Source organism: Epinephelus fuscoguttatus, linkage group LG3, assembly GCF_011397635.1.
Source record: "Epinephelus fuscoguttatus linkage group LG3, E.fuscoguttatus.final_Chr_v1".
NCBI lineage: Eukaryota > Metazoa > Chordata > Actinopteri > Perciformes > Serranidae > Epinephelus > Epinephelus fuscoguttatus.
This window is the reverse complement of record NC_064754.1, coordinates 1063521-1089854: the sequence shown is the minus strand read 5'-3', so window position 1 is coordinate 1089854 and position 26334 is coordinate 1063521. Positions and strand designations below refer to the sequence as shown.

The window sequence follows — 26334 nt, the reverse complement described above, 5'->3', positions numbered from 1 at the left end:
GATACCATCAACTGACAATACATTTGATTAATGATGGTCACACAGTGTTCACCTCGGGAGCTTTTAACAGAAACACAACAGAAATACTTAAAAAAATTAAGGACATTTTGAGTTGTGATGTATCCACACAACAGACGCTGTGTGTGTGTGTGTGTGTGTGTGTGTGTGTGTGTGTGTCCAAATCAGATTTTATTTATTCATCTATTTCCTATCTATAACCTATGAGTGCATTTAGAGTACAAATCCACCATTAGAGTATTTTTTGTGTTGACTGTGTTCTGGACGGGGTTAAAGTCTTCCTGTGTAATATCTGAATGTAGATAGAAGTCTTTCAACATAAAATAAAACAGATTCGTAAACATGTGTGACATCATCATTGTTCTTTGTAAATGACTCCGTCATGGTTTGTTCACTGACCAATGAGTGTCAGGTTTATGTTCCAGTGCAGCTTCATCAGCGGCTTTTATTCTGGTATTTCCTGTCTGAACTGTAGTGTTTTATTTTGAAAGGAGCCCGGTCTCTCCTCTCTCGGTGGTAACCGGAAGTTGACGGACACAGGGCGGCACCGTCAGATGACAGACGGTGTTTAACGTGGAGTAACAAGTGTGTGGACGTGGTGACGAGTCAGGTGAGCTCCAGGTGAGGAGGTAACTCTCTGCTCTCATTGGTTCTTTAATTTGGAAACGTCGTCACTTCACTTTTATTCGATGTCAGCGAACCGGAAGTGTTGACAGGAAAGTAAATAAAACGGTACTCTGGAGTTAACGGCACGCGAGGTGTGTGTGTGTGTGTGTGTGTGTGTGTGTGTGTGTGAGTGTGAGTGTGAGTGAGTGAGTGAGAGAGAGAGAGAGATCCGCTTTTACTTTTACTACCAGAGATACTGGATCAAGCAAGATACCCAACTCAGCTCACTTCCTGATTCAGTGACGTCAGCGCCACGCCCCCGTAGGAGATTGCGGCAGCTCTGAATGTATTGTCAATGAGGAAAATGAACGTGACCACAATTTATGGTCAATTCTTTCGCCCTGTAGTCACTAAAGTAAATATTGGGTTCATTTTCCACAAGCCACACATCTTACCAACATTCTGACACTAAAGCTGCATTTTTTATCCGCACAGATCAAAAGAAAGTTAACTTTGTTTGAGCCCTGTCCGTCTCAGAAAACAAGTTCTCGCGAGATCTCGTGATCTTGATAAACAGGCGGTAAAATCACAGTTAGGTTACAAACAGTTATTTACCGCTAGTAATAAATAAAAAATGCCCAAGCTTTGTGCAACAATAGGCTGCAATAATAGGAAGAATGTATTTTCATTCCACCTGCTTCTCGATCCACATACACAGACATCCACAGAGCCTCTGTTCAACACAGTGGTGGGGAGGGGGGGGGAGAACAGGCTCTGATTGGAGGGAGAGCTAACCACGCCCACTTAGGAGACAGGAAGAGTAACCGTTTTCTTAACATTGGATAAGCCTACAGTTGGGTATCTCCCTTCATCCAGTATCTCTGTTACTACTTTAAAACTCCGGAAGTTAACACACCGAACGTCACAAAACGTCACAGTAACTGTCACAGAGAATATCGCATTTTCACGGTATTACAGAACCATTATTATTATTATTATTATTATTATTATTATTATTATTATTATTATTATTAATATCTGTCAAAAAGATGGAATTAAAACTGAAGGGTTATTTTTGCTTTAACGTTTTCTTACCATATTTTAGGGATGCATGAAAATGGATTTTTTGTAGATATTTGATATCAATATATCCACTTTTTTCCCACCTAACTTAAGTGATCATCATCAAGTCTCTTCTGTAGTGAATTAACATCATATTGACTGTTGACGGCCCAGCAGCAGGTGGAGACATGAAACACTGTTCAGTGTCTGTAACAGTCATTGTGTTTAATAAGAATCCTGATGGTTCATATTCAAGCCTTGAACCTTGAAACCATTTTGTTAAAGGACGTTTGTTTAAAAAGTCTCTTTTGGAAAGAACTGAAAATAAAGTTTTCTGTCCAGTTGCATTTTTCATTGTAATATTGTAGATAAGCAAATGCACACAATATGATAACTGTTAATTTTAATATCACAGTAGACCTTTGAACTGGTGTACTGCTGCAACCCTAGTCCCAACAGAGTGTGTCAGATGCAGTAGGCCAGAAATACCAGGATGTTCCACTACATCCAGTCCAATTTTGCAGTATGCTAGCCAGCATGCCTTTCTGGCTATTCTGACCCACAATCCTCTGCACAGCAGAAAGTGTGTCACATCAACTAAGCTACAAACATGAACATGTGACAGCCTGTCAGCTGATTGACACCTTCAGATAATTGATGACCAGTCAAACAGTCATAATACGAATATTAATTGCCTAAATAGTAATAATAATTATTATTATTTAATCATTTTGGAATATTAATACAGCTTATTGACCAGTATGTTTCAATGGATCGTAACTGTTAGCGACCTCGTTTGCCTCACTGTTATGGAGCGATGCAGCAGTGATTACACATAAGCTAGCTGGTGTGATTGCACAAGGATTCATGGGTAACGGTTAGTTTATCAATACTGTTGTGTATTGTGCTTTTAATGTTGATGTGTATGTCACACACAACTGTCCTTAAGGTTCACAGTATCGTCTGATTTTAACAGGAAGCCAACAATGACAAAGTGAGTCCTGTCAATGGCAAAACGGGTCCTCTCAGATGCTCTGGACGAGCCCGGGGATGACGACTCGAAGCGCTTCAAGTGGAACCCCCTTAAAGATTTATCAGTCATCCCAAAGAACCAGCTGGAGAATGCAAACACACCAACAACAGGTCAGTGACAGGAAGAGAAAAACATTTTAGTCAGAGCGAGGAATCAACTGTTATTTGCAAACGGTCGTAAAGTTAGATTTGGCAGAAAAAGCTCTGCTCTCAAAGAATCTGAGTTGAAGCTGCTGAGAGAGCAGTCAGACAGACTTTTGATTCTTTTAAACTGAGGACCCTTGTAGACCAAAGGAATATAAAAAGTTATGGGTAATCCAGGAAGAGACACATAATTTGAGATCGCCAATAACATGCTTTTATACATCTGAAGAATTTCTATTAAAAAAATTAACTGCTTGGCAACCAGACCAGCCTCTAAAGCCCCGTCTCCACCAAACCCTTTCAGTCCAGCACCTCTGGAACCAGCAGTAACTCTTCAGACATGGTACCTAGACCCTCGGTCTGTTCAGACAGTCCTCTTAAATGTGGGCGGGGTTGTTGTCACTCACTGCTCCATCCAGCACTCGCTGTATTTCCTCATCAGCGGTGACACAGATGGAAGTCTGCACCTGGTTTATCGTCCACAGAACGAGGCTGCACGCCCACATTTTCACAACAAAATAGAACAGGCTGCAGTGAGAGTCTCTCTCCATGGGATATTTCAAAATAGCAGCTTTGTGCATTTAGTCCTTCTCAGGCAAGCTCAGGGGTTTAGTGTTGCTGTAGCCCACAGGAAGTGAGGATTAGAATATATGACCTTCACATAATCCGCTCCAAATGAATCTATATTTTTAAAGTCATTACTAAAAGTGTGTGTCATATAAAAACTAAAGTGATGGTCAAAGTTGTCACAGTGAAATTTAAGGTGTGCTGATGGATTCACGTCATCAACTCATGCATTGAGTAACATTACAAGTTAACGTTCCACCTTAAAAGTTGCCGGCAGTCGGCCCAGTGAATGAAGTGATTTTTTTCTCTTTCATTTTATAGTTGTAGTTTACTGATGTATGAACAGAGGTTACATAAAACCAGAGTGAGCGTCCTCTACTGACCAATCAGACTGCAGGGTTTCTAGCTCCACCTTTTAGTACCAGATCTGTGTGCTAGGTACCCCAACAGAGGGGGGACCAAACATGGGGACGCTAAGGAACGCTTCTGTTGGGACCATCCACAACTTTCACTGTGGAGACAGAAACTATGAACTGAACTGAACTGAACTGAACTGAACTGCTCGTTAGCCACACCGGGCTGGTTAGAGGGACGGGGCAATTAATTTAAATTTTATTGTGACTGAACAAATATGTTTTCATACATCTCTATAGAACGTATAGGCTGTACGTGGTCAAAAACAGAAATGTTTGTAATTAAGGATGGAGCGATAGCTCAGTAAACTTTGTATTTCTGACATTAGAAATGTTCTTTAGTTTTTTTTCAGCCGTTTTTTTTTTTTTTTTTACCCATTACACGGTGCAGCCTGATCGGCTGCAATAATAAATGTATTGTCAGTCCCTCCACAGCCTGTACTTAAACATATCTGTGTCATGATGTGGTTGAAAGTTATTTCGGGCCCCACAATTCAAGTTGGATTTGGAGCCGTCAGCACTCCCAGCCTTCGCGGGAATGTGCCTGCAAGTCTGCGAGTCTGCGAGTGCGGTGACTCCGTACATTTGGATCCGGCCAAAATACTGTAAGTGGGGGAGTGACTTATTAAACAGGGCTTTCTTGTCGTCTCTGCACATGCAGTCAACCACCACGACAAGTGTCTGCCACCTTGTGGAAAGAGCAGGTAACTGTGCAGAGTAGAGTCGTTAACATCCAAATAGATGAACACAAATAATTATATACAGCAACAACACAACTGCTTATCAAATTGAATTTATAAATAATAAAGATAAACCTTAAAAAATAACAATATGAGGCAGTTTGTGATCTTTGAACCATATCAGTATGAGTTACACCAACAGCATCCTGATTCAAAGGAAACACTGTAAATTTTTCGTTACAGGAGGAGAATGTCTCATCTGAGCTCTAACTCATCAGTTACTCTCAGATGAACATGTGGAGAGATATTACTGGAGTAATCTACACTTCAAATGTATTCAGATAAAGCAGAGGAATGCATGTTGCCTGGTCCTGATTATTTTGTCTGTTCTCAATCAGCTCAAACTCAGATTGAAGTGGGAAGCAGGAGCCTCACCGCCCAGTATGGAAGTGTCATCTACATGCCTCAGCTGAGCAATGTTCATGCAAACCAGATCAATTTCACTGTCGCCAACACGCCTGGTAAATGTCTCCCCTCAATTCATAAACCAGATAAATGCCATATTAATGTTTAATTATGTAAATGTTTTAGATTTAATCCACCAAATGCCTGGTGTATTTATTTTTGCATTTCTTAAGAGATGTTGCATTTCTATGTTTCAGCTCAGCCTCCTGTGTGTGTGTGTGTGTGTGTGTGTGTGTGTGTGTGTGTTTTAACAGACAAAAACCAAATGACAAAAAAGTCACCTCGCTTCTGCTCGTAAATCATAACCAGACTGAATTATTACTGTGAACCGAAATATAAATGTCACACAGTTCACTCCATCTCTCAGGAGTCACAATAAAAGAACCAAGCCTTTTTTTATGCACTCAGAAGAAATGACGGGTGTGGCTGATTTTAAACAGCATTATTACTGGATGTGGTCACAGTAAAAGGACACTCTAGAAGAAGAACAAATTTTATTTGGTATAGCAACTTTTACATGAACAAAATTCAGTGCTTCACAGAAGACGACCATGAAAACACAAGCCACAGGACGCCACCCGAGAAGCTCATCTGCACGCTCATCATCCTCACCAGGGTCTTGACCTGACATCGTCGTAACCTGCTTGAGTTGTCAACTGTTTGCTGTCGATGGCGTCTGGCACTTTGGAGAAGTGTTCTCTTCATCAATGATAGTGCCTATTAAACGTCTTACTTAAAGATAAAGCTGCACATTTTACACTCAGGGTTTCCCACTCATTCTGGTGGACCGCCATGATCAAAACATCTGCTGCCACAGATAGATTTTCTATCTTTGGAGCTGGACCCTCATTAGGAGCGCTCTTGAAATGTATATGTACTGTGCGGTGATTTATAGCACCATGCTGTCGTAGCACAGAGCATACTCTTTGCACAGATGGAGCAGCAGAACGTCAGAACTTGGGGATAAGTCAGCCTGTGTTGTGTTCACGGACCTGCAAAAACGTCTGAATTTAGAGAGGGGACACAGGATGATAGAAAGGGACACACAGGCATTTAAAAAAGTGTCCTTGTGACCATGCCAAGTAGGGCTGCACGATATATCGTTTAAACATCTCCATCGTGATGTGCAGTAGTCACATCGCAGGACATTTTTTTTAGAACATGTAAACTTTTGTTTTGCTTCAGAAAAGCAGCTCGTTGCTCCACTCGTTGCTCCGCTCGCCTCTCTCTCTGTCCCTCCCTCTCTGACAACAGCAGCCCCTCCCCCTCTCATGCACATGCTGCTGTCACACACTGAAAATGAGCGACATGCAAGAAGGAGAAACAGTAAAGGAGGATTTATGCCTGGTTCACACTACACGACTTTTCTGCCCGTTCTGAAAGTCACTATGTCACATTACACGATTGTGGAGTCATAAAATCGTGACTTGGCCGACAGACATGACACACTACACGCTGGTACTCACCAGTTATCCCCGGTCGTCTTTCACGACGTGTGTGATGTCATCGGGTTATTTTTGTCCTATTTTATGACTTTACTATTATTTGAGTCACTGTGTCTGTTCATGTGCCAGCTGACATGTTACTGTAGTCACCTAAAAAGTGTCAGCACAGTCCTCCACAACTTCCTGCAAATGTTTCACAATAAAAGCCTATTTAGAAAATGGAGGGATTCTCTCAGGTTATAAGGGGCTTTTAATTTGAAACAAATTCAAGAAGTGTTGAGTTTGAAATGACAACACCATGCATTAACTTTACAAAGACAACAGAGCAGATAAAAAGTAAAAATATAAAGACACAGAGGGATTAATAAATAACGGACCGTCTATAATGTAGTCTGTTTCACATGAAGCTGGGAGCCTCTGCAGCTATCGCAATATATTTTGCAAAAAAATAAAAATCGCAATGTCAGTTTTTTCCAATATCGTGCAGCCCTAATGCAAAGGCACACCTGATACTGCTTAATCAGCCACACCTGTCAGGTCGATGGATGAGCGTGGAAAAATGAGAAGAGCTCACTAACACAGATTTTAACAAATTTGTGCACAGAATTTAGATTTGACAGTTGTGAGTCTGAGAGGGAGGCGTGTGTGTTTCAGTGCAAACTGTATCAAATAGATAAACCAGTAATGAATGGAAAACATAACAAATTATTTCTGTGTTTCAGTGGACGTCAGTGATGTTGGAGAAACTTCAGCATCCTCTTCTCAGTCTGAAGGTACATTTATGATAGATTATATAATGTGTGTGTGTGTGTGTGTGCGTGTGCGTGTAAGGTCACTGGCATAAAAGTTAATCCGTTTTAAATATTAAAATATTGGAATATTTTCTGAAGCCACTGCACAGGGAATGTGCTGTGCAACAGACACACACACACACACACACACACACACACACAGGGCGCACACACACACACACACACACACACACACAGGGCACACACACACACAGACAGAGCACTGAGAGTGAAGGTAACAGAGGACAGCCATAAACTGTATGTTGGACAGAGATGAGCTTCACAGCTTCCTTGAGTTTAACCCAACAAGTCACAGAATGGAGAGTTTGTTTGTGTTGAACTCTGACAGAGTATCAATACAGTACTGAGACTGGCTGATGCATCACACACACAAAGGTAAAATATATATTTAAGTATCACTGCCAATTCATTATCCACACTGCCTACTGATGTTTACCTGCCCAGTTTGTTTGGGTCGAGTTTTGATCCTTTTGTGACAAAACTGTTGAAAAGTTTTGACGATAAAATGTCAGTGAAATTGGTTTGATGGTTTTAGTAAAGTACCAGTGAGACGTATGAGGTTATAGAGGCAGCGCTGTACACCTGTATGAATATTGTTAGGAACTCAGGTTAATCAAAAATATGAAAAAATTATATAAACATATAAAAAATAATAAATAATTATGTTAAATGCACAAAAAAATGTATCAGCTGATTTATAGTAAGTTTATGGGAAAAAGTCTTTTTGGGCCTGATGGCATCATGTGACAGGAAATTGCAGTACCACTGTTTGGTCAATACGAAAATTGTCTTCAAAGCCTGGCGGACTTGCTTGTGGCCGGGGCTGCACAGCCTACAAAACCAAATGGTTGACAAAGAAAAACTACAAAGATGGTGACTGAGAGAGATCTTTGTACCTCATGAGCCCATGTGGTCAGACAGAACAGTAGAAACGCATGAATCTTGAACTTTGAGTATATGTGTGTGATCTATACCACATAAAGGTGCCAGGTTAGTAAAAGGCTGGTTAGTTTGCATGCAGGCAGTCTGTATGAGGCATACTAACCCAGCAGCCTAACTACCAGGTGATCACAACAATGAACTCAATGAGTCACTAAGCCTGTACTGTTATTGTGCTAATATTAGCTAGGTCTAGTCACATCCATCATATCAGTCAGTCCATGAAGGGAGAGAGGAAGATTTCGTGGCATGCTGCTTTGTCAGCTGACAATTCTTCCATTGTGAAGGTTTGGCGCAGTCTTTGCTACATTCCAATTTTGCATGTCAGTGGAAACTGGTCGCTCTTTTGTCTTTGCAGAGTCAGCAGTTTGGTGCTAACTTGGCTTTGTTGGTCCTTTGCTTGAAAAGTAATGTGGCAAGCTTTATGTTGTAGCTGCTGATGCTGGACTTGTTTACTTTGGGTAAGTGTGTTGATAAGTGGTGATTTGTGTGCAGTCTTTGCTGCGCTACGATCAGATGTTGCATGTAAGAACTGGTTGCTCTTTTGTCCTTACACCGTGTCTTTGAGCAGGCCACATGTTGTGATCAACTACTACTGTGGACAAACAGACTAACACTTTTTTATCTTTGTGTTCAACGCAGACCTGATTGTTCTGGTGCCAAAGAACCGACACATCTCATTCTACCAAGAACTGCTTCAATCACACCTCCATGATAAGTTCATGTGTGCACAAGAAGGGTTGATGGAAAAGACGGATGAGCAACATCTGGATGATATCTACACAGAGCTGTACATCACAGCTGGAGGTGACGTACACATCAACACACAGCATGAGGTCACACAGATTGAGGCAAAGAGGAAGCCAGCAGATACAGAGAAAACAATTAAACCCTGTGACATGTTCAAACCCCCCTCTGGAAGATACAGGCCTACAAGAACGGTGCTGACCAATGGAATCGCAGGAATTGGAAAAACATTTCTTGTGCGCAAGTTTGTGTTGGACTGGGCTGAAAAAAGAACCAATCAAGATGTGCATCTTGTTTTCCCCTTCACCTTCCGCCAGCTGAATATATTGAAGGAGAAAAAAATATGTTGTAGTATGGCAGAGCTCATTCATAAATGTATCAGGGAGACCAAAGACATCAAGAGAGAAGCTCTTAATTACATCTTTACAACTCTGCAGTCATCAGGAAACACCAACTTTGACAAGAGCAGGTTCAAACTTCTCTTTGTGTTGGATGGACTGGATGAGAGCCGCCTTCAACTGGACTGTTCTAATAATGAAAACCAGGAGGCGGGCTTTGATGTGACAGAGTCGATCCCGGTGGATGTGCTGGTAACAAACCTCATCAAGAAGAATCTGCTTCCCTCTGCTCGCCTCTGGATAACCACACGACCTGCAGCAGCCAATCAGATCCATTCTGATTTTGTGGACATCAGGACAGAGGTTAGAGGATTCACTGACCAGCAGAAGGAGGAGTACTTCAGGAAGAGATTCAGAGATGAGGAGCAGGCCAACAGAATCGTCTCCCACATCAAGAAATCACGAAGCCTCCACATCATGTGCCACATCCCAGTCTTCTGCTGGATCACTGCTACAGTTCTGAAGACCAGAGAGGGAGGAGAGCTGCCCAAGACCCTGACTGAGATGTACACAGGGTTCTTGAAGTTTCAGGCTCATCAGATCAAAAAGAAGTACGACCAAAAAAAGTGCCTTCACTACATTAAATCATTAGCAAAACTGGCTTTCCACCAACTGGAAAAGGGCAACCTGATCTTCTACGAGAGAGATCTCAAAGAGAGTGGCATTGATGTCAGTGGAGCCTCGGTGTGCTCAGGAGTGTTCACAGAGATCTTCAAAGAGGAACGTTGGAGGAAGAAAGATGAAGACAGGATGTTCAGCTTTTTACATCTGAGTGTTCAGGAGTTTCTGGCTGCTCTTCATGTTCACCTGACCTTCATCAACTCTGGTGTCAATTTGATGGCAGAAGAACAAACAACTTCCTGGTGGTGGCTTCCATTCAGAGAAAAGCCTGTACTAATACCATTCTACCAGAGTGCTGTGGACAAGGCCTTAAAGAATCTAAATGGACACCTGGATTTGTTCCTCCGCTTCCTCCTGGGTCTTTCACTGGAGACCAATCAGAGTGTCCTACGAGGTCTGGTGGCACAAACAGGAAGTAGCTCACACAGCATTAAGGAAACAGTCCAGTACATCAAGAAGAAGATCAGTGAGAATCAGTATCCAGAGCAAAGCATCAACCTGTTCCACTGTCTGAATGAACTGAATGATCGTTCTCTAGTGGAGCAGATCCAACAGTACCTGAGTTCAGGACGTCTGTCCACAGATAAACTGTCCCGCGCTCAGTGGTCAGCTCTGGTCTTCATCTTACTGTCATCAGAAAACGACCTGGACGTGTTTGACCTGAAGAAATACTTACCTTCAGATGAGGGTCTTCTGAGGCTGCTGCCAGTGGTCAAAGCCTCCAACAAAGCTCTGTAAGTGTGCAAATAACTGCAGATACCTCAGGCTGGGTAATGTTGGAAAAGTTTTTACACTGTGTAAATATTGTTGGCAACAAGTTTTTTTTTAAAGAACCCTGTTTATTTGATTAAAGATGCCAAACTTATCACAGTCTTCACAGTTTAATGTTGTTGTAACACAAGCAGGCAGACGAGAATATTCTCTACATAAAATGACTCAATCTTAGCTTAGTATCAAATAAGGTAAAGTATTTGATCAGAGTCACATTACTGAGCAATCAGTGTCTGACTTTGGTGTTTTGGTAGTTTTGTAAATTTGATTTAATGCATTCGTCCCATTTTGCTTGGTGCCAATAAGTGCTGTGTCCGATATCCGAACCTGTACAAACTGTTAAACATCAGCAGATGTCCTCAATCAAACAGGTTCCTAGTTGACTGATTTCTGTAGGGTATGGAGTTACTAAAAGAATTGTCGATGATTTGTCTGAAAAATCCATCACTTCTTTTCGTAGTATTATCAGTGTTATTCCTCCAAATGCAGATCATAATGCTGTTGAGTATTCCTTACAGATGACCAAAGCACAGTTGAGTATGATTACTACACCACAGCGATCTTTACTTTTAAAGAAATTACGATTTACTGTTAGTGTTCACTGAAATCAAAATATATTGACTGAACATTTGATTAAAACAAGACCCTAAAACCAGAGTAGTCAACTCGTCAAGCAAGAGACGGCAGTTCTACAAATGTGATACCTTTTGATTTGAAATGTGAAGGAACAGTGTCAACATTTGTCTTTATTCCTCCTCGTTTTTTAGACTGAGTTGCTGTAACCTGTCAAAGTGGAGTTGTTTGACTCTGTCCTCAGTTCTCCCGTTCTCCGGTGTGAAAGTGGTGGACCTGAGTTACAACAACCTGCAGGATTCAGGGGTGAATGAGCTCTCAGATGGACTTAAGAGTTCAGGCTGTACACTGAAGACTCTCAGGTCAGATTCAGCTTTTCGTTGGAAAGACCATTTACTTGTTGCTTTACATACACATACATGTCATTGTGGATACTCAAAAGTCTAAGGTGCAAAATGAAACAAAAATCTAGCTAACAGTAAGGTGCAAAACGAAAAAAAAAACTAGACAACAGTAAGGTGCAAAACAAAACAAAAAACTAGACAACAGTAAGGTGCAAAACGAAACAAAAACTAGCCAACAGTAAGGTGCAAAACGAAACAAAAAACTAGCCAACAGTAAGGTGCAAAACGAAACAAAAAAGTAGACAACAGTAAGGTGCAAAATAAAACAAAAAACTAGCCAACACTGAGGTGCAAAACGAAACAAAAAACTAGACAACAGTAAGGTGCAAAATAAAACAAAAAACTAGCTAACGCTAAGGTGCAAAATGAAACAAAAAACTAGCCAAGACTAAGGTGCAAAATGAAACAAAAATCTAGCTAACACTAAGGTGCAAAACGAAACAAAAAACTAGACAACGGTAAGGTGCAAAACGAAACAAAAAACTAGCCAACAGTAAGGTGCAAAACAAAACAAAAAACTAGCCAACAGTAAGGTGTAAAATAAAACAAAAACTAGCCAACACTAAGGTGCAAAATGAAACAAAAAACTAGCTAACAGAAAGGTGCAAAACAAAACAAAAAACTAGACAACAGTAAGGTGCAAAATGAAACAAAAAACTAGCTAACAGAAGGGTGCAAAACAAAACAAAAAACTAGACAACAGTAAGGTGCAAAATGAAACAAAAATCTAGCTAACAGTAAGGTGCAAAACGAAACAAAAAACTAGCTAACAGTAAGGTGCAAAATGAAACAAAAAACTAGCCAACAATAAGGTGCAAAATGAAACAAAAACTAGCCAACACTAAGGTGCAAAAAACTAGCCAACACTAAGGTGCAAAATGAAACAAAAACTAGCCAACACTAAGGTGCAAAAAACTAGCCAACACTAAGGTGCAAAATGAAACAAAAAACTAGCCAATAGTAAGGTGCAAAATAAAACAAACTGCTGACTACAATCGACCCTCCTTCACACAGTGATTATCAGTATCAGTCCTAAGAGAAAGGAATCAAATGATCTTTACAAAGTCTTTACAGATTCATCATCACGAAAAAGCACCACATAAAAAATCAGACAATTCAAAAAGAAGCCAGTGCAGAGTGTGTTTCTCAGGTTTCACTGGTTGTCCTCAGCTCGTAACATAAGGTGATACATTTTTCTGCAGTCACCTCCCCAACAAACGAGGGAGTTTCACTGTTGTGTTTTGAACTTTGGGGTGTGTTTTCATAATACAGGGAAAACAAATTTCCCCATGGAACAATAAAGGCTATCTATTCTATTCTAAAATGATCATTTCTCAGAGCTTTGTATTTGGGGCATAAGGTGAGGAAATGTAGCTCTACCTGGTTACTGTTACACTGAGAGCAGAGTCTCTCTGGTGGCCAGCTCTGCCTGTGCCAAACCTTCTCTGTAGCTTGGTATAATATTGTTTAGTGTAAAACCAGTGGTTAAACCCTTGACCATTTCAGCTGTGGTCTGAATGCACACAGAGTAACCTGGCATCTAAACCAGCGCACTGCGGCAAGCAGCAGGAAGTGACATTAAATAAAGGTTTAGCAAGACGTAATTGGTGGAAAGAAACTGAGTCTGGAAAGGCCACCTTGGATACCTGCTTTAATAGTTTTATCTTAGAAATTAGTTTGAATCATGAACACCACAAATCAGATCAGATTCATTAAATTAAAGGGCGTAACTTCACAAATGATATTTTCTGCATTCATTATATGAATCATCTTGCTTGTCGTAATGGCTGTCTCCCCTTCAGGCTGAGTGGCTGTAATCTGTCAGAGAGAAGCTGTGAAGCCTTGTCCTCAGTTCTCAGATGTCGGTCCTCTGCTCTGACAGAGCTGGACCTGAGTAACAACAACCTGCAGGATTCAGGAGTGAAGCTGCTCTCTGCTGGACTAAAGAGTCCACACTGTACACTGGAGACTCTCAGGTCAGATCTCACTCTGATGCTTTTGTGTGCACTGTACTGCGCCTCAAACATTACATATCTTGTGATCTAGTTTTGCATCGCATGCCTATTGCTGAAACAGAACCTTAAATATTATACATAACTATTACTGCGGTTTCAACCATGTGCTTAATCTTGGCCATGTTCAGACTATCATGTTCGCCCTTTGAATCATTACAAATATTCAACAAATGTACTTAATACACTAAAGAAAAATATTTTCTTCTTATGTATATTTTAGGTTGAGTCAGACGAGGCTTACAGAAAAATGCTGTCAGGAGTTCTCATCAGTTCTCACCTTCCAGACCTGTATTCACAAAGAGCTGGACCTGAGTGACAACAACCTGCAGGATTCAGGAGTGATGATGCTCTCTGCTGGACTAAAGAGTCCACACTGTACACTGGAGACTCTCAGGTCAGAATTCAGCTTCTGTTTAACACATAATCTTTTAAACGTTGCTTGACGTGAAGTAATTGTCTATACTCAAACACGCCAGACATGTGGAGGATGTAACAGTGTAGATTACCCTGTAGTTCTACTGGGGGATTTTAGCGCTCACATTGGCAAAGGAATTGGGAGGAACAGCCTGCTTGATCTGAAACTGAGCGATGCTTTATCAGACTTTTGTGCTAGTCATCGATTGGCCATTACAATCACCATGTTTGAGCACAGGGTGGTTCATAAGTGTACTTGGTACCACAACACTCTAGGTCGATGATCCACATTGTGGTCCTATCATCAGACCTGGGACTGTATGTCTCTGACACTCGGGTGAAGAGAGGAGCAGGGTTATCAGCTGATCACCACCTGGTGGTGAGTTGGATCAGATGGCGGGGGAGGTTGCCAGGCAGAGCTGGTAAACCCAGATGTGTAGAGACAGTGAAATGGGAACATCTGGCTGAGGCATCTGTCCACTAGGTCTTCAACTCCCACCTCCAGAAGAGTTTCTTATGTATCCTTGGGGAGTTTGGGGACATGAAATCCAAGTGGGCCATGTTCAGGACCACCTCTCTTGAGGCAGCTGTGAGAAGTTGTGGTTGATAGGTTGTTCTCACAGCAACCTAAGAAACTGCAGGTGGACATCAGCAGGGAAGGAGACAATCAAGTTGAAGAAGGATCAATCTGGAGATCCATCGGTAAATAAAATAATTTTTTTCTTCCTTTACCTCTGGAGGCACTGTCCGGTAGTTTTTTGACTAACGGAAGTGCAGAGGCCTTGGGGATCGCTCACCCCCTTCACTTCCGGCGGTGCCCCCAGTGTTACACTCCTATCTGCAACTCGAACCAAACGGCGGTAAAAACGTTGCCACTAATGCCCTTTTGTTTTGCAGTCGTGAGGAGTGGAAGGTGTGCTGGTTGATGTACAACGCTTGTAAGTTGTGCTGTTGTCCATGTTTTTCACGTTGACGAGACAGCGTTTTGGGTGGAGTGGTCGCCATGGACGCAGAGCTTGCTGTTTCTGTAGGTTCACATTTCCTGGGGACACCTGCACGTCTTGGCCCCGCCCCCTCCATTGTGATTGGCTAAAATGCAGCATCGTTCAACCTCAAAGCCCCGCCAAAGCAATTACCCAGGTGTGGGAGGAGTTTGGGAGGCCAAGGAAAAGGACTTTCAGTTGGCCTTAAGAAAGTTCTGGAAAACCATTAAATGACTCAGTGGGGGAAAGCAGGACTTGTCTCAGGCTGTGTTCAGTACGGGAGGAACTGCTGACCCGGACAGGGGATACTGTCGAGCAGTGGTAAGAGCACTTTGAGGAACTCCTGAGCCCAAACAGCAAGTCCTCTGTGGAGGAGGCAGATCTTGAAGCCTTGGGTGGAGCCTCATCCATATGCCATATCTCTGAGGTAGTCCAAAAGCTCCTCATCAGCAAGATGCCAGGTGCGGATGAGATCTGTCCTGAGATGCTAAAGGTTCTGGACATTGTTTGCCGATCTTGGTCGACACGCTTTCTCAGTGTGGTGTGGGGGTCCTGGACAGTGCCTGTAGAGTGGCAGACTAGGGTGGTGGTTCCCATTTTTTTTTAAAAAGGGGGCCAGAAAATGTGCTTCAATTAACAGGCCTGAGCCTCCTCGGGAAAATGTATTCCAGGGTGCTGAGAAAGAGGCTCCAACAATCAATCAATCAATCTTTATTTCAGACTCAGTTCGGTCCATAAAAAACACACAACTACAAGAAACAGTAACAACAATCAGACACCAGGATAAAAACACACACACACACACACACACACACACACACACACACGAAAAAAACAAACAAACAAACATTAGAACCATATCTAAAAGACATACAAACACTCTCTCCAGTGCCTCCAAAAACTAGAGGAATAACAGGTACTGCTCTTTTTAGGCATGACTAGAGCCATAACAATTCATTTGTGGAGTGCTTCAGCCGCGCCATAAAAGTAAACATCAAATTCCTAACAACAACATCCAATGTGGGAACATTGCTGTGTACAAGCAACTGACTGGCACTCGTCCATCTAGGGAGCTTCAACAGAATTCGCAGTGCATCATTATATGCCACCCGCAGTTTGTTCAATTTAGCCTTACTGTAACTGCACCACAAGTGGGCAGTACACAGTGGGCTTTAAACAAAGCAATTTGTTTGTATAAAATTTATGTGCCAACATATTTGCTTGTGCATACAACTTACAGTACTGTCGCTGTATATCATCATCATCATCATCATCACACATTCCGGCCGCTCCTCCTTTTTTGTGCGGCCGCTCCAAGCGTTTTGAGTTGAAAATCGGTTATATGTTCCTGTAGCCTATCTAGCAGGATTCTCTCAAGCACTTTTGACAAGAAGCAATGGGCCTGTAATTCTCAATACAGGATATCTTCCCTGTTTTATCTTTAATTACTGGCACCAGCAAAACAGACAACATAGAGTCAGGTAGTGTGCCATGCATCAACATTCCAGCGAAACACAGAGAAAGTAGAACAGAAACCCTGTAGCTCTGCTGTAATCTGATCAAGGCCACAAGATTGATTTAACGCCAGTTTCCCAATAGCATAACTGACTTCATCAGGCCTAATAACCACATTTTCAGGGGAAACATCACCAACACAAAAAACATCACTTTTAACACAGTTAAAAAGGTCACTGTAGTGTCTTCTCCATAATTCAGCAATATTTACATTCCCAGTTACCCCTTCAATACTAGAGGGCAAAGGTATTTTACTGTCATTCATGATCTTAACTTCTTTCCAAAAGTCCTTAACTTCATTTTGCTGCAGTTTTCTGGCCACAGAATTAGCTCTCAAAGGGTGTTTGTTCCTCTTAATAAATCTCACTGCATACTTGAACCGAGTGACAGTCTGCTTCTTAGTTTCACACTGAGGTCCATGCCTTGGTTTGCCTGAGATAACCCAGTCTTTAAAGGCTTCTCTAGCCTGCTGATGTAGTTCATCTACAGACTCGTTCCAACCAGGGCTAAAGTGATGCCATTTAGCCCTTATCTGCCCGAATGGTTTACTAGCCTTATTCAGACAACTCACAATAAAGTCATACATTACACATAGTACCGCATTATGTTTAGAGTTTGCACAATTAATATTACCACACAATATAGCATCATATGGAATATCAATATTCCCTAGGCTCTTCTCAGTCAAGTCATAATAATACCATAGCTCATCATCAGAGAGCCTAGCCCACTCCAATTTCTCACCATGATTATGGTTATCATTAGCAGTCAGCACAGGTAGGCTTTCTATATTCAGTATAATGGAGACAGGCATATGGTCTGTTGTTGCCAGCCCATGCAATATCCCATGCAAAATGGCGGCGCGTGCAGACGCAGCGGCTTGGTGCTCCCGGCTTTTCGGTATGTCGGTTCAGACTCTCCAGGCTCTAATCCAGTTCGGAAGAGCTGATCTATTGGATATCGGAAGACGGTATCAACCTTATGCATCCACGAGACCGGAGTTTATTCCACCTGAGATCCAGTGGGTGCAGCGGACTGGTGGAGCAGTCACCGGCCGACCTCAGTGGCGTCGGAGGCGGAGGAGGGAGCGGAGACGGAAAGCGGGGAAAGAGAGGCGGCCTAAGTACTAGGCTACATGCTAACCCGCACAGACCGGCTCTTCTGAGTCTTTTCCTCACGAACTCCAGATCGCTCGTCAACAAGATGGACGAGATTCGGCTGAGGATTATGTCACGCCACATGGAAAGCTGCGTGATGATCATTACAGAGACTTTGTTGTATAACAACGTTCCCGATGCAGCTATAGAGCTAGCGGGCTGCTCCGTGCACCGAGCAGACAGGACTGCAGCCTCCGGTAAAAGGAAAGGCGGTGGAGTGTGTATATATGTTCATAACAACTGGTGCACTGCAACGAACATTATTGGGACACACTGATCCCCAGATTTAGAGTATCCGGTGGTGAAGTGTAGACCTTTTCACATGCCAAGGGAACTTTCTGCCACCCTGATCATAGCTGTTTACATACCACCACAGGCAAATGCTAAGTTAGCATTAGAAGAACTGCACACAACTATAAACAACCAGTTGAACGCACAGCCAGAGAGACAGTTATGATCGTGGCAGGAGATTTTAATCATGTTGAACTGAAAGCAGTGCTGCCCAAATTTTACAAAAACATCAATTTTCCGACCAGAGGCAATAATATACTGGACCAGGTCTACACTAATATCCCAGGGGCATATAAGGCTGCAGCATCCTCACACCTTGGCATGTCTGATCACATCTCTTTGGAAATGACCCCAGCCTACAAACCTCTCATCTGCAGGGCAAGACCAACTGTTAAAACTGTGCAAGTTTGGAGCGAGGAAGCCACCTCAATGCTTCAGGACTGCTTCGAGCACACTGACTGGGAAGTTTTCAAGGAGGGTGCAGATCTAGAGGAATATACATCAGCTGTCCTGGCCTATGTACACTTCTGCACAGATACTGTCTTATCAGCCAAAACCTTCAAAGCGTTTCCAAACCAGAAACCATGGCTGGACAGTACAGTGCGTATGTTGCTCAAAGCCAGAGATGCTGCCTACAGGTCAGGTGACACGCTGGCTTATAGCAAGGCCCGGAGAGACCTGAGGAAGGGCATAAGAGAGGCTAAACACAGGTACAAGCAGCGCATCGAGGGACACTTTGACAACAACAACCTCCGGAGCAAGTGGCAAGGCATCAAGACCGTGACGGACTACAAGTGCAGCAATGTGCATATCAGCCATGACAGAACACTCCCTGACACCTTAAACCAGTTCTTTGCACGCTTTGACACACAAGGCAGCAGAGTGATGTTCCAACCTGCCCAGACTGAGGAGGGGCAGCAGCAGCAGACTCTCATCCTACAGTGTCATCAGGCGAAATCCACACTGAGGAAGATCAACATCACCAAGGCTGCTGGCCCAGACGGGGTGTCAGGCCGCACATTGAAGTCATGTGCAGACCAACTAGCAGGTGTATTTTTGGACATTTTCAATCTCTCCCTGCAGCTAGCCACAGTCCCCACCTGCCTCAAATCATCCACCATTGTACCTGTGCCTAAGAAGTCAGCTGTCACCTGCCTCAATGATTACCGCCCAGTCGTGTTGACCTCCATTGTGATGAAATGCTTTGAGAGGCTCATCCTGAAACACATCAAGGACAGTCTCCCCCCTGACCTGGACAGCCACCAGTTTGCCTACAGGGGGAACCGATCCACAGAGGACGCAGTCTCCATAACACTTAGGATGCTATTTATTGATTTCAGTTCCGCCTTCAATACATTCATCCCCCATAAACTGGTATTCAAACTTCGCAATCTGGGCCTGCCCACCCCACTGTGTTCATGGATCAGTGACTTTCTCACCAACAGGCCGCAAACAGTGAGAATAGGAGCTCATACATCATCCACACTCGTCCTTAACACAGGTGCACCGCAGGGCTGTGTGCTCAGCCCGGCCCTTTTCAGCATCTTCACACACGACTGCACCCCCATCCATGCCTCCAACACCTTTGTCAAATTCGCCAACGACACCACTGTAGTGGGCCTCATGTCAGATAACAATGAGACTCACTACAGAGAGGAGATCCACCACCTGGCCTGGTGGTGCTCGGACAACAACCTGGTCCAGAACACCGCCGAGAGGTCATTGTAGACTACAGGACGACCAGAAGAACAGCACACGCTCCACTACTCATACAGGGGGAGGTAGTGGAGAGTGTGGACAACATCAAGTTCCTGGGAATCCACATCACAGCTGACCTCACCTGGGCCGTGAACACCACGCACTTAGTAAAGAAGGCTCAGCAAAGACTCTTCTTTCTGAGGAAGCTCAGGAAGGCCGGACTCCCCTCCGGGCTAGTGACAAACTTTTACAGAAGCACCATCGAGAGCATCCTCTGTCTTGGCATGACCGTTTGGTACAGCAGCTGCACGGCACAAGACAGAGGGGACTTGGCCCAGGTGGTAAGAACAGCCCAGAGGATTGTGGGAAGTCCTCTCCCAGACCTGGACTCGGTGTACGCTGGATGCCTCCAGAGGAAGGTCAGCAGCATCGCCACAGATCCCACCCACCCGGGTCACAGACTGTTCTCTCCCCTGCCCTCAGGATGGAGGTACAGGGCCCTCAAAGCAAGGACAAATAGACTGAGGAACAGCTTTTTCCCCAGGGCTGTGGCCTCCATCAACCCCCCTGCACTCACATACACACCAGCCCCAAACTGAGGAACTGACCTTTGCACTTTGAACTGCACCGTTGCACTTTACTTCACCTTGCTGCTGTTTTTACACTGCCTGCTGCCTCTTTTATCAAAGTTTTTATACTGCTGCTATATCTCTCACGCACTTTATTGTTTTTATACCTTACTGACGTCTTTTTATATTTATATTTATATACTGTCTGTCCTTTTTATTGTGTTGTTATCTTGCCGAGGGTACTACACGTAATTTCGTTGTGCAATGTACAATGACAATAAAGACTTCTATTCTATTCTATTCTATTCTATTCTATTCAGTCTTCTTCACACCTTCATGAGCATCAGCTGTACATATACAATGATCTAGCCAAGATGTTGTATTCCAAGCATCACTAACAAATGTATAGCTATCTGCTGGCAACAGAGCCTTACTAGACAAAATGAGCTTGTTAACATGACAAAACTCAGTCAAGTATTGGCCAAACAAAGATTTCACATCAGAAATGTCTGCATTCATGTCACCCATTACATTAATACAAGTATATTCATTTTCCTCAATAAAAGAGCTAATAAAAGCAAGCCTTTGAAGGTATAGATCCTCATTACTGGGACATTCATATGGTGTGTAAACATTTAAAATGATGAACACATTATTGTTATAAGCAACTTTTATAGCTATACACCAGTCTACACCCATTCTAATCACACTGATCAGAGGGTCATATTTTTTATGTCACATTATAGCCACACCTCCAGGTATCCTGCCATGCACAATACCCAAACTCAAATCTGTTGTAGACCCCTGCCCCATGGAAGTTACTGTTAACAGAATTGAGCTTGTCCAAATCTTGTTTGGAGAGAAAAGTTTCTTGTATACAGAGGATGTCCGTGTCTTCGAGGAGTTTGTCAGTAACAAAACGCCGCGCCTTATTCCTCAGATTTTCGATTGGTGAATCAATTCAGAGGGAGCAAAGCTGATTCTGTTCTGGTCGTGGGACAATGGACCAGCACTTTACCCTTGCAAAGCTGCTGGAGGGGCACTGTGGGAGTGTCCCTATCCAATCTACATGCACTTTGTTGATTTGGAGGAGGCTTGTGATCACGTCCCCCAGAAGTCCTGTGGGGGGCACTGAGTCTGTTGCTATGCGCTATCTGGTCCTTTTATAACCAAAAAGAGAGCAGACAACTTGACAAAAGTCAAACATGTTTTCAAAGGGTGTTGGCCTTCGCTAGGGCTGTTCCCTCTCACCGATTCTGTTTGTGGTATTTGTGGACAGGATCTCAAGATGCAGCCGTGGGGAGGGAGGGATCCGGTCTGGGGACTTCAGACTTGCGTCTCTGCTCTTTGCAGATGATGTGGTTCTAATGGCTTCATCACAACGTGACCTCAAGCATGCGCTGGGGTGGTTTGCAGCCGAGTGTGAAGCTGTTCAGGATGAGAGTACCTCCAAGTTTGAGGTCATGGTTCTTTGTTGGAGGATGGTGGATTGTTCCCATGGGTGTGGGAGTAACTGCCCCAAGTAAAAGAATCAGGTATCTGGGGGTCTTGTTCATGTGAGGGCAAATAGAGTGCAAGATGGACGGGCAGTGTGGTGCAGCCTCAGCAGTGATGTTGGCCTTGTGCTGGTCCACTGTAGTAATTTATCAGGCCAGCTACGCTTCGACCCTCACCAGTAGTCATAAGTTTTGAGTAGGAACCAAACACAACAGATCATGGATACAAGCAGTTGAAATGAATTTCCTCATTTGGCTGGGCTCAGCCTTAGAGATGGGATGAGGAGCTTAGACATCCAAAGGAAGTCTGGATTAGAGGTGCTGCTCCTTTGTGTTGGAAGTGGCCAGTTGAAGTGTTTCAACATCTGATCAGGATGCCTTCTGGATGCCTCCTGTAATAGGTTTTTAAAGCACGTCCAACTGGCAGAAGGCCCCTGGTGGGACCAGAAACACACTGGAAGGATTATATATGTCATCTGGCTTGGAAACATTTTGGATCCACCTGGGAGGAGGATCTGAAAAGCGTTACTGGGAATAGATGAATATAAATAAAATGACTGTATGTGTATGTGTGTGTGTGTGTGTGTGTGTGTGTGTCTCCAGGCTGTCAGGCTGTCTGATCACAGAGGAAGGCTGTACCTCTCTGGCCTCAGCTCTGAGCTCCAACCCCTCCCATCTGAGAGAGCTGGACCTGAGCTACAACCATCCAGGAGACTCAGGAGTGAAGCTGCTGATGGATGGACTGAAGGATCCACACTGGAGACTGGAGACTCTCAGGTACGAGCAGACAACGAGAGCTAAATACTTTGAGGCCGTCTCTTTTATGTTGAGGTTCAAGTTCATTTTTAAGTACTGGTGCAGTGCCCGTCATAACTATATATTTTGTGCATGAAGATGTGTAGAAGAAAAGCTTGTCTGTCCCTACCACATAGGACGGTCATTACTTCTATGAACTTCCACACCGTGCTGTGTGACCAGTGCTCTCCCACTGTATGTCCCACATATGTGTCACATATCTATTTTACACTGTCACAGTCATTCGGCTTATTTGTTGCAATGTTCACAATGAGCTAGGCCCACTAATTCACCGTAGTTTAACCTACTTTGAAATCCCAACACCCGAAAACCTGTCAGCTGTCAGGGGGGCGTGGCCACCGCAGACATCGTCCAATGACTTGCATTTTTTGCTTCTTTAATTTGTGTGTTTCACATTTCTCGTTCAAACAACTTCAAAGTCAGAAACGGCACACCCACGTGCCCTGAGGAAGGTATGTACCAAATATTAGGTCAGTCCGCCGAACGGTTTAAGAGATATGCGACTGAATGACACACAGACAGACAGAGACATCGTGCATTATATAGACATGTACATTTTTAGGGAAAAAAAAGCCTTTTTGCGTCAACATCCATATTTGAAGCATCGCCTGGATATAAACTGTAGCTGCACCTTGACTGGTTCGTGGAGGAATACAACCATGAGGCTGTAATTCCAGTTTTATAAATGCAGCTGTTTTGTCTCAATGGTCCATCTGAGTGAAGGTTTCAAGAGATGACTGATGACGAAGCTTTTGAAGGTTCATTCTGACTTTGTGTCTTCATCCAGGTTGGAACATGGTGGAGAGCAGAGGCTGAAACCAGGTCTGAGGAAGTGTAAGTGTGTGTTGACTTTGATGAAACATGGCAGCTCATGTTTAAGACACAGATTGATTGATGAAAATAAGAGCACATGTTAATCTGCTATGTGGAGTTTTGATCTGATTAACAGTCAGTCTGATAATAAAGCAACAAATAAACCCGTCAGGTGTGTGAGATGATGAACTGCTGCTGCTTTGTGTCTTGTTCTCTCCATCAGATGCCTGTGAACTCACAGTGGACATGAACACAGTACACCGCCGCCTCAAACTGTCCGACAACAACAGGACGGTGACAGCAGTGAGAACGAGGCAGCCATATCCTGATCATCTGGACAGATTTGACTGGTGGCATCAGCTACTGTGCACGGATGGTCTGACTGGTCGCTGTTACTGGGAGGTGGAGTGGAGAGGAGAGGTTTATATGTCAGTGAGTTACAGAGGAATCAGGAGGAAAGGAGACAGTGCTGACTGCTGGTTTGTAGGGCATGATCAGTCCTGGAGTCTGTGGTGCTGTGAGGATGAAGGTTATTTTGTCTGTAGCAATAAGAGAAGACTAACCCTCCCTTCCTCCTCCTCCTCCTCCTCCTCTTCCTCCTCCTCCTCTGTCTCTAACAGAGTAGCAGTGTATGTGGACTGTCCTGCTGGCACTCTGTCCTTCTTCAGAGTCTCCTCTGACTCACTGATCCACCTCCACACCTTCAGCACCACCTTCACCGAGCCTCTTTACCCTGGCTTTGGGTTACGGTCTGGTTCCTCAGTGTCTCTGTGTTCACTGCCTAACCTTTATGCCCAGGCCAGAAATCTTGGTTTCATCTTTGAACAAATCAACTCAGTCGTGAATCTGCGCTTTCACGAAACAGTTGGTAGCACAGCTTTCACATCAAAATGGAATTGTGCCATTATCTAATGTGTTGCATTTTTAAGACCATACGAAGGCCACCCTCCATCTCATGTGAGCCAGCTATTTGAACTGTCACCTACTTAAAACGTGGACGTACCGATCTCTAATTGAGCCGAGGTCATGCTAACGGTAGCTAACGAGGCTCTATTGACTTGCATGTTAAGTAGCTAGCAGGCTAGCGAGGTAGCTGGCTTTGTTGGTGTGTTTTGCGATCTATGGTTTAATTTAAAAAGTAATAAATCTGAAGTACGTCATACATGAACTCTTTAAACACTAACCTGTTCAGAGTTTAACATTATGTTATTGCTAACACAGCGGACTTTTGTGTGCAGAGCAGACTGCTGCAGTATAGGAAAAATACACAGTGCTGGTATGAATTATGTGGTTCATTCAGAAGTGTGAGAGGACTGAGCTGTTGTCCATGTGCTTATTATGTTAATCCCTGTGTTGTTTCTTGCACTCTATGTAAAGAAAATAATGTGCTATACAAATAAATTTGCTTTGCATTACATTTCCTTTGTCTGACCACAAACATATGTTGGATGTTTTGGTACAAACAAGTTACAGTGTTAGGTGAAACTAGACGTTGAGAAATAGGTCTGTATTTGTTACTCTTATTTACAGCACTTTCAGGAAGTATGGCCAAACAATATTTTTCCATGCTTGAAATTACTTACAACTAAAACACTGATTTAGATGGAGTGTGATGAACATCTTGAGTAACAATTATCTCAGAGAAGTGGAACTGAGCTTTGTCAAATCCACCTCTGAGGTGGGATCCAAATAATCCTGAAATTTGGTATCACATTGATCCAGATCTCTCCCTTAAAGGGAATTTTTTCTATATGTTCTCTGACATTTATCCTAACGATATGAGGCGGTCTTTGTGGAAAAAAAGCTTGTTTAGTGGACTAACTTTGCACTTGAAGGTTGCCCGTTCACTTACGTTTTAACAGGTCTGACGCTACTATGCGCCCCGGCTGTATCTAGGCTAACGGCTAACATGCTAACTATTATTTTTATGTCACTAGTCACTTGAAACAAATTTAGGACGATAGGAGACAGGTTGAAATAAACCGAAATTTCCCTTTAATTTTCGAAATACCCAAATGCAGCCTTTATCTGGATTAAAGGGAGGATTGGATCACCAGATCTGAATCCTGATCCTCAGGATCTGTGTTGAAATACCCAGCTTTCAGATCAGATCAGGATTTAATCCAATCCAGATCACTTTGAAATACAGGGCCCAGTATTTTAAAACTTTTAATCTGGATCAGGATGATCCGGATTTTGTAGTCCTCCTTTTTGCTATCCCAGATCAAATTGATCAATTTGGTCCTGGTTTTTCAAAGAATTTTCAGATAGGATCATTCTGATCCAGATACCACAAGATCAGGATCACAGAATCTGGATTTGAGGTCTTTGGATATAGGCTGACTACCATGATCATCCCACTTATATTTTTACCCCTCATCTATTTTTATTTTGTTATTCTTCATGTTGCCTTCAGCACAAGATTATGTTGTTTGTCACTTGTTTTAGACAATAGATGCAATTGTGAATTCACTACAAAAGCAATTCAAAGTTGCTGTGGAACAAAGTGTCAGCTAAATGACTAATGAAATGTCTATGTTGTTCAAACTACTACACAACATTTCATTGACACAGATGTGAGAATGTTGGGAAATATAAGTCAGTTTCCATAATGATTCATATCCATCTAGTTGCTTTATAGTACACAATACTATAAGGTACACAATACATATAAAGCCAGAATTGCATGACGTGAGTTGGTCATAACCATCAGTCTGTTCTAACTATTGCTTTAACATTATTTTGTTTTATCCTATGTGAAGCATTTGTGTCATGTGGGTACTGTCCCTCCCCCTTTCTTTCTTTTTCATTTTGGCTTTGTTGTGTTTTTTGGTTGATTTTTTTTTTGTATGGTGTTAACTATGTATGAA

General features: G+C 43.0%; 1 protein-coding gene across 3 annotated transcripts; it reads left to right on the top strand.

Moving 5' to 3' along the window:
• Positions 1–509: 509 nt before the first annotated feature.
• Positions 510–26334, top strand: LOC125886124 (NACHT, LRR and PYD domains-containing protein 3-like). Of its 3 annotated transcripts, none has more exons than XM_049572075.1 (11): positions 510–628; positions 2663–2829; positions 4921–5043; positions 7155–7205; positions 8826–10683; positions 11488–11655; positions 13500–13673; positions 13933–14106; positions 22439–22612; positions 23439–23485; positions 23688–26334. In XM_049572075.1, the coding sequence occupies exons 2-11, from the start codon at positions 2694–2696 to the stop codon at positions 24374–24376; spliced, it is 3594 nt and encodes a 1197-aa protein (XP_049428032.1). In that variant the 5' UTR covers positions 510–628; positions 2663–2693; the 3' UTR covers positions 24377–26334. The 3 variants fall into 3 exon arrangements, with proteins under 3 accessions (XP_049428032.1, XP_049428033.1, XP_049428031.1); XM_049572074.1 differs by having other exon boundaries at positions 512–639; XM_049572076.1 differs by lacking the exon at positions 13933–14106 and having other exon boundaries at positions 510–639.

Bases quoted from the DNA above. Each gene is read 5' to 3' on its own strand.
- LOC125886124 (XM_049572075.1), top strand. From the start codon at position 2,694: ATGGCAAAACGGGTCCTCTCAGATGCTCTGGACGAGCCCGGGGATGAC. The intron at 2,830-4,920 runs GTCAGTGACAGG...GTTCTCAATCAG, and splicing joins TGCAAACACACCAACAACAG to CTCAAACTCAGATTGAAGTG. The intron at 7,206-8,825 runs GTACATTTATGA...TGTTCAACGCAG, and splicing joins ATCCTCTTCTCAGTCTGAAG to ACCTGATTGTTCTGGTGCCA.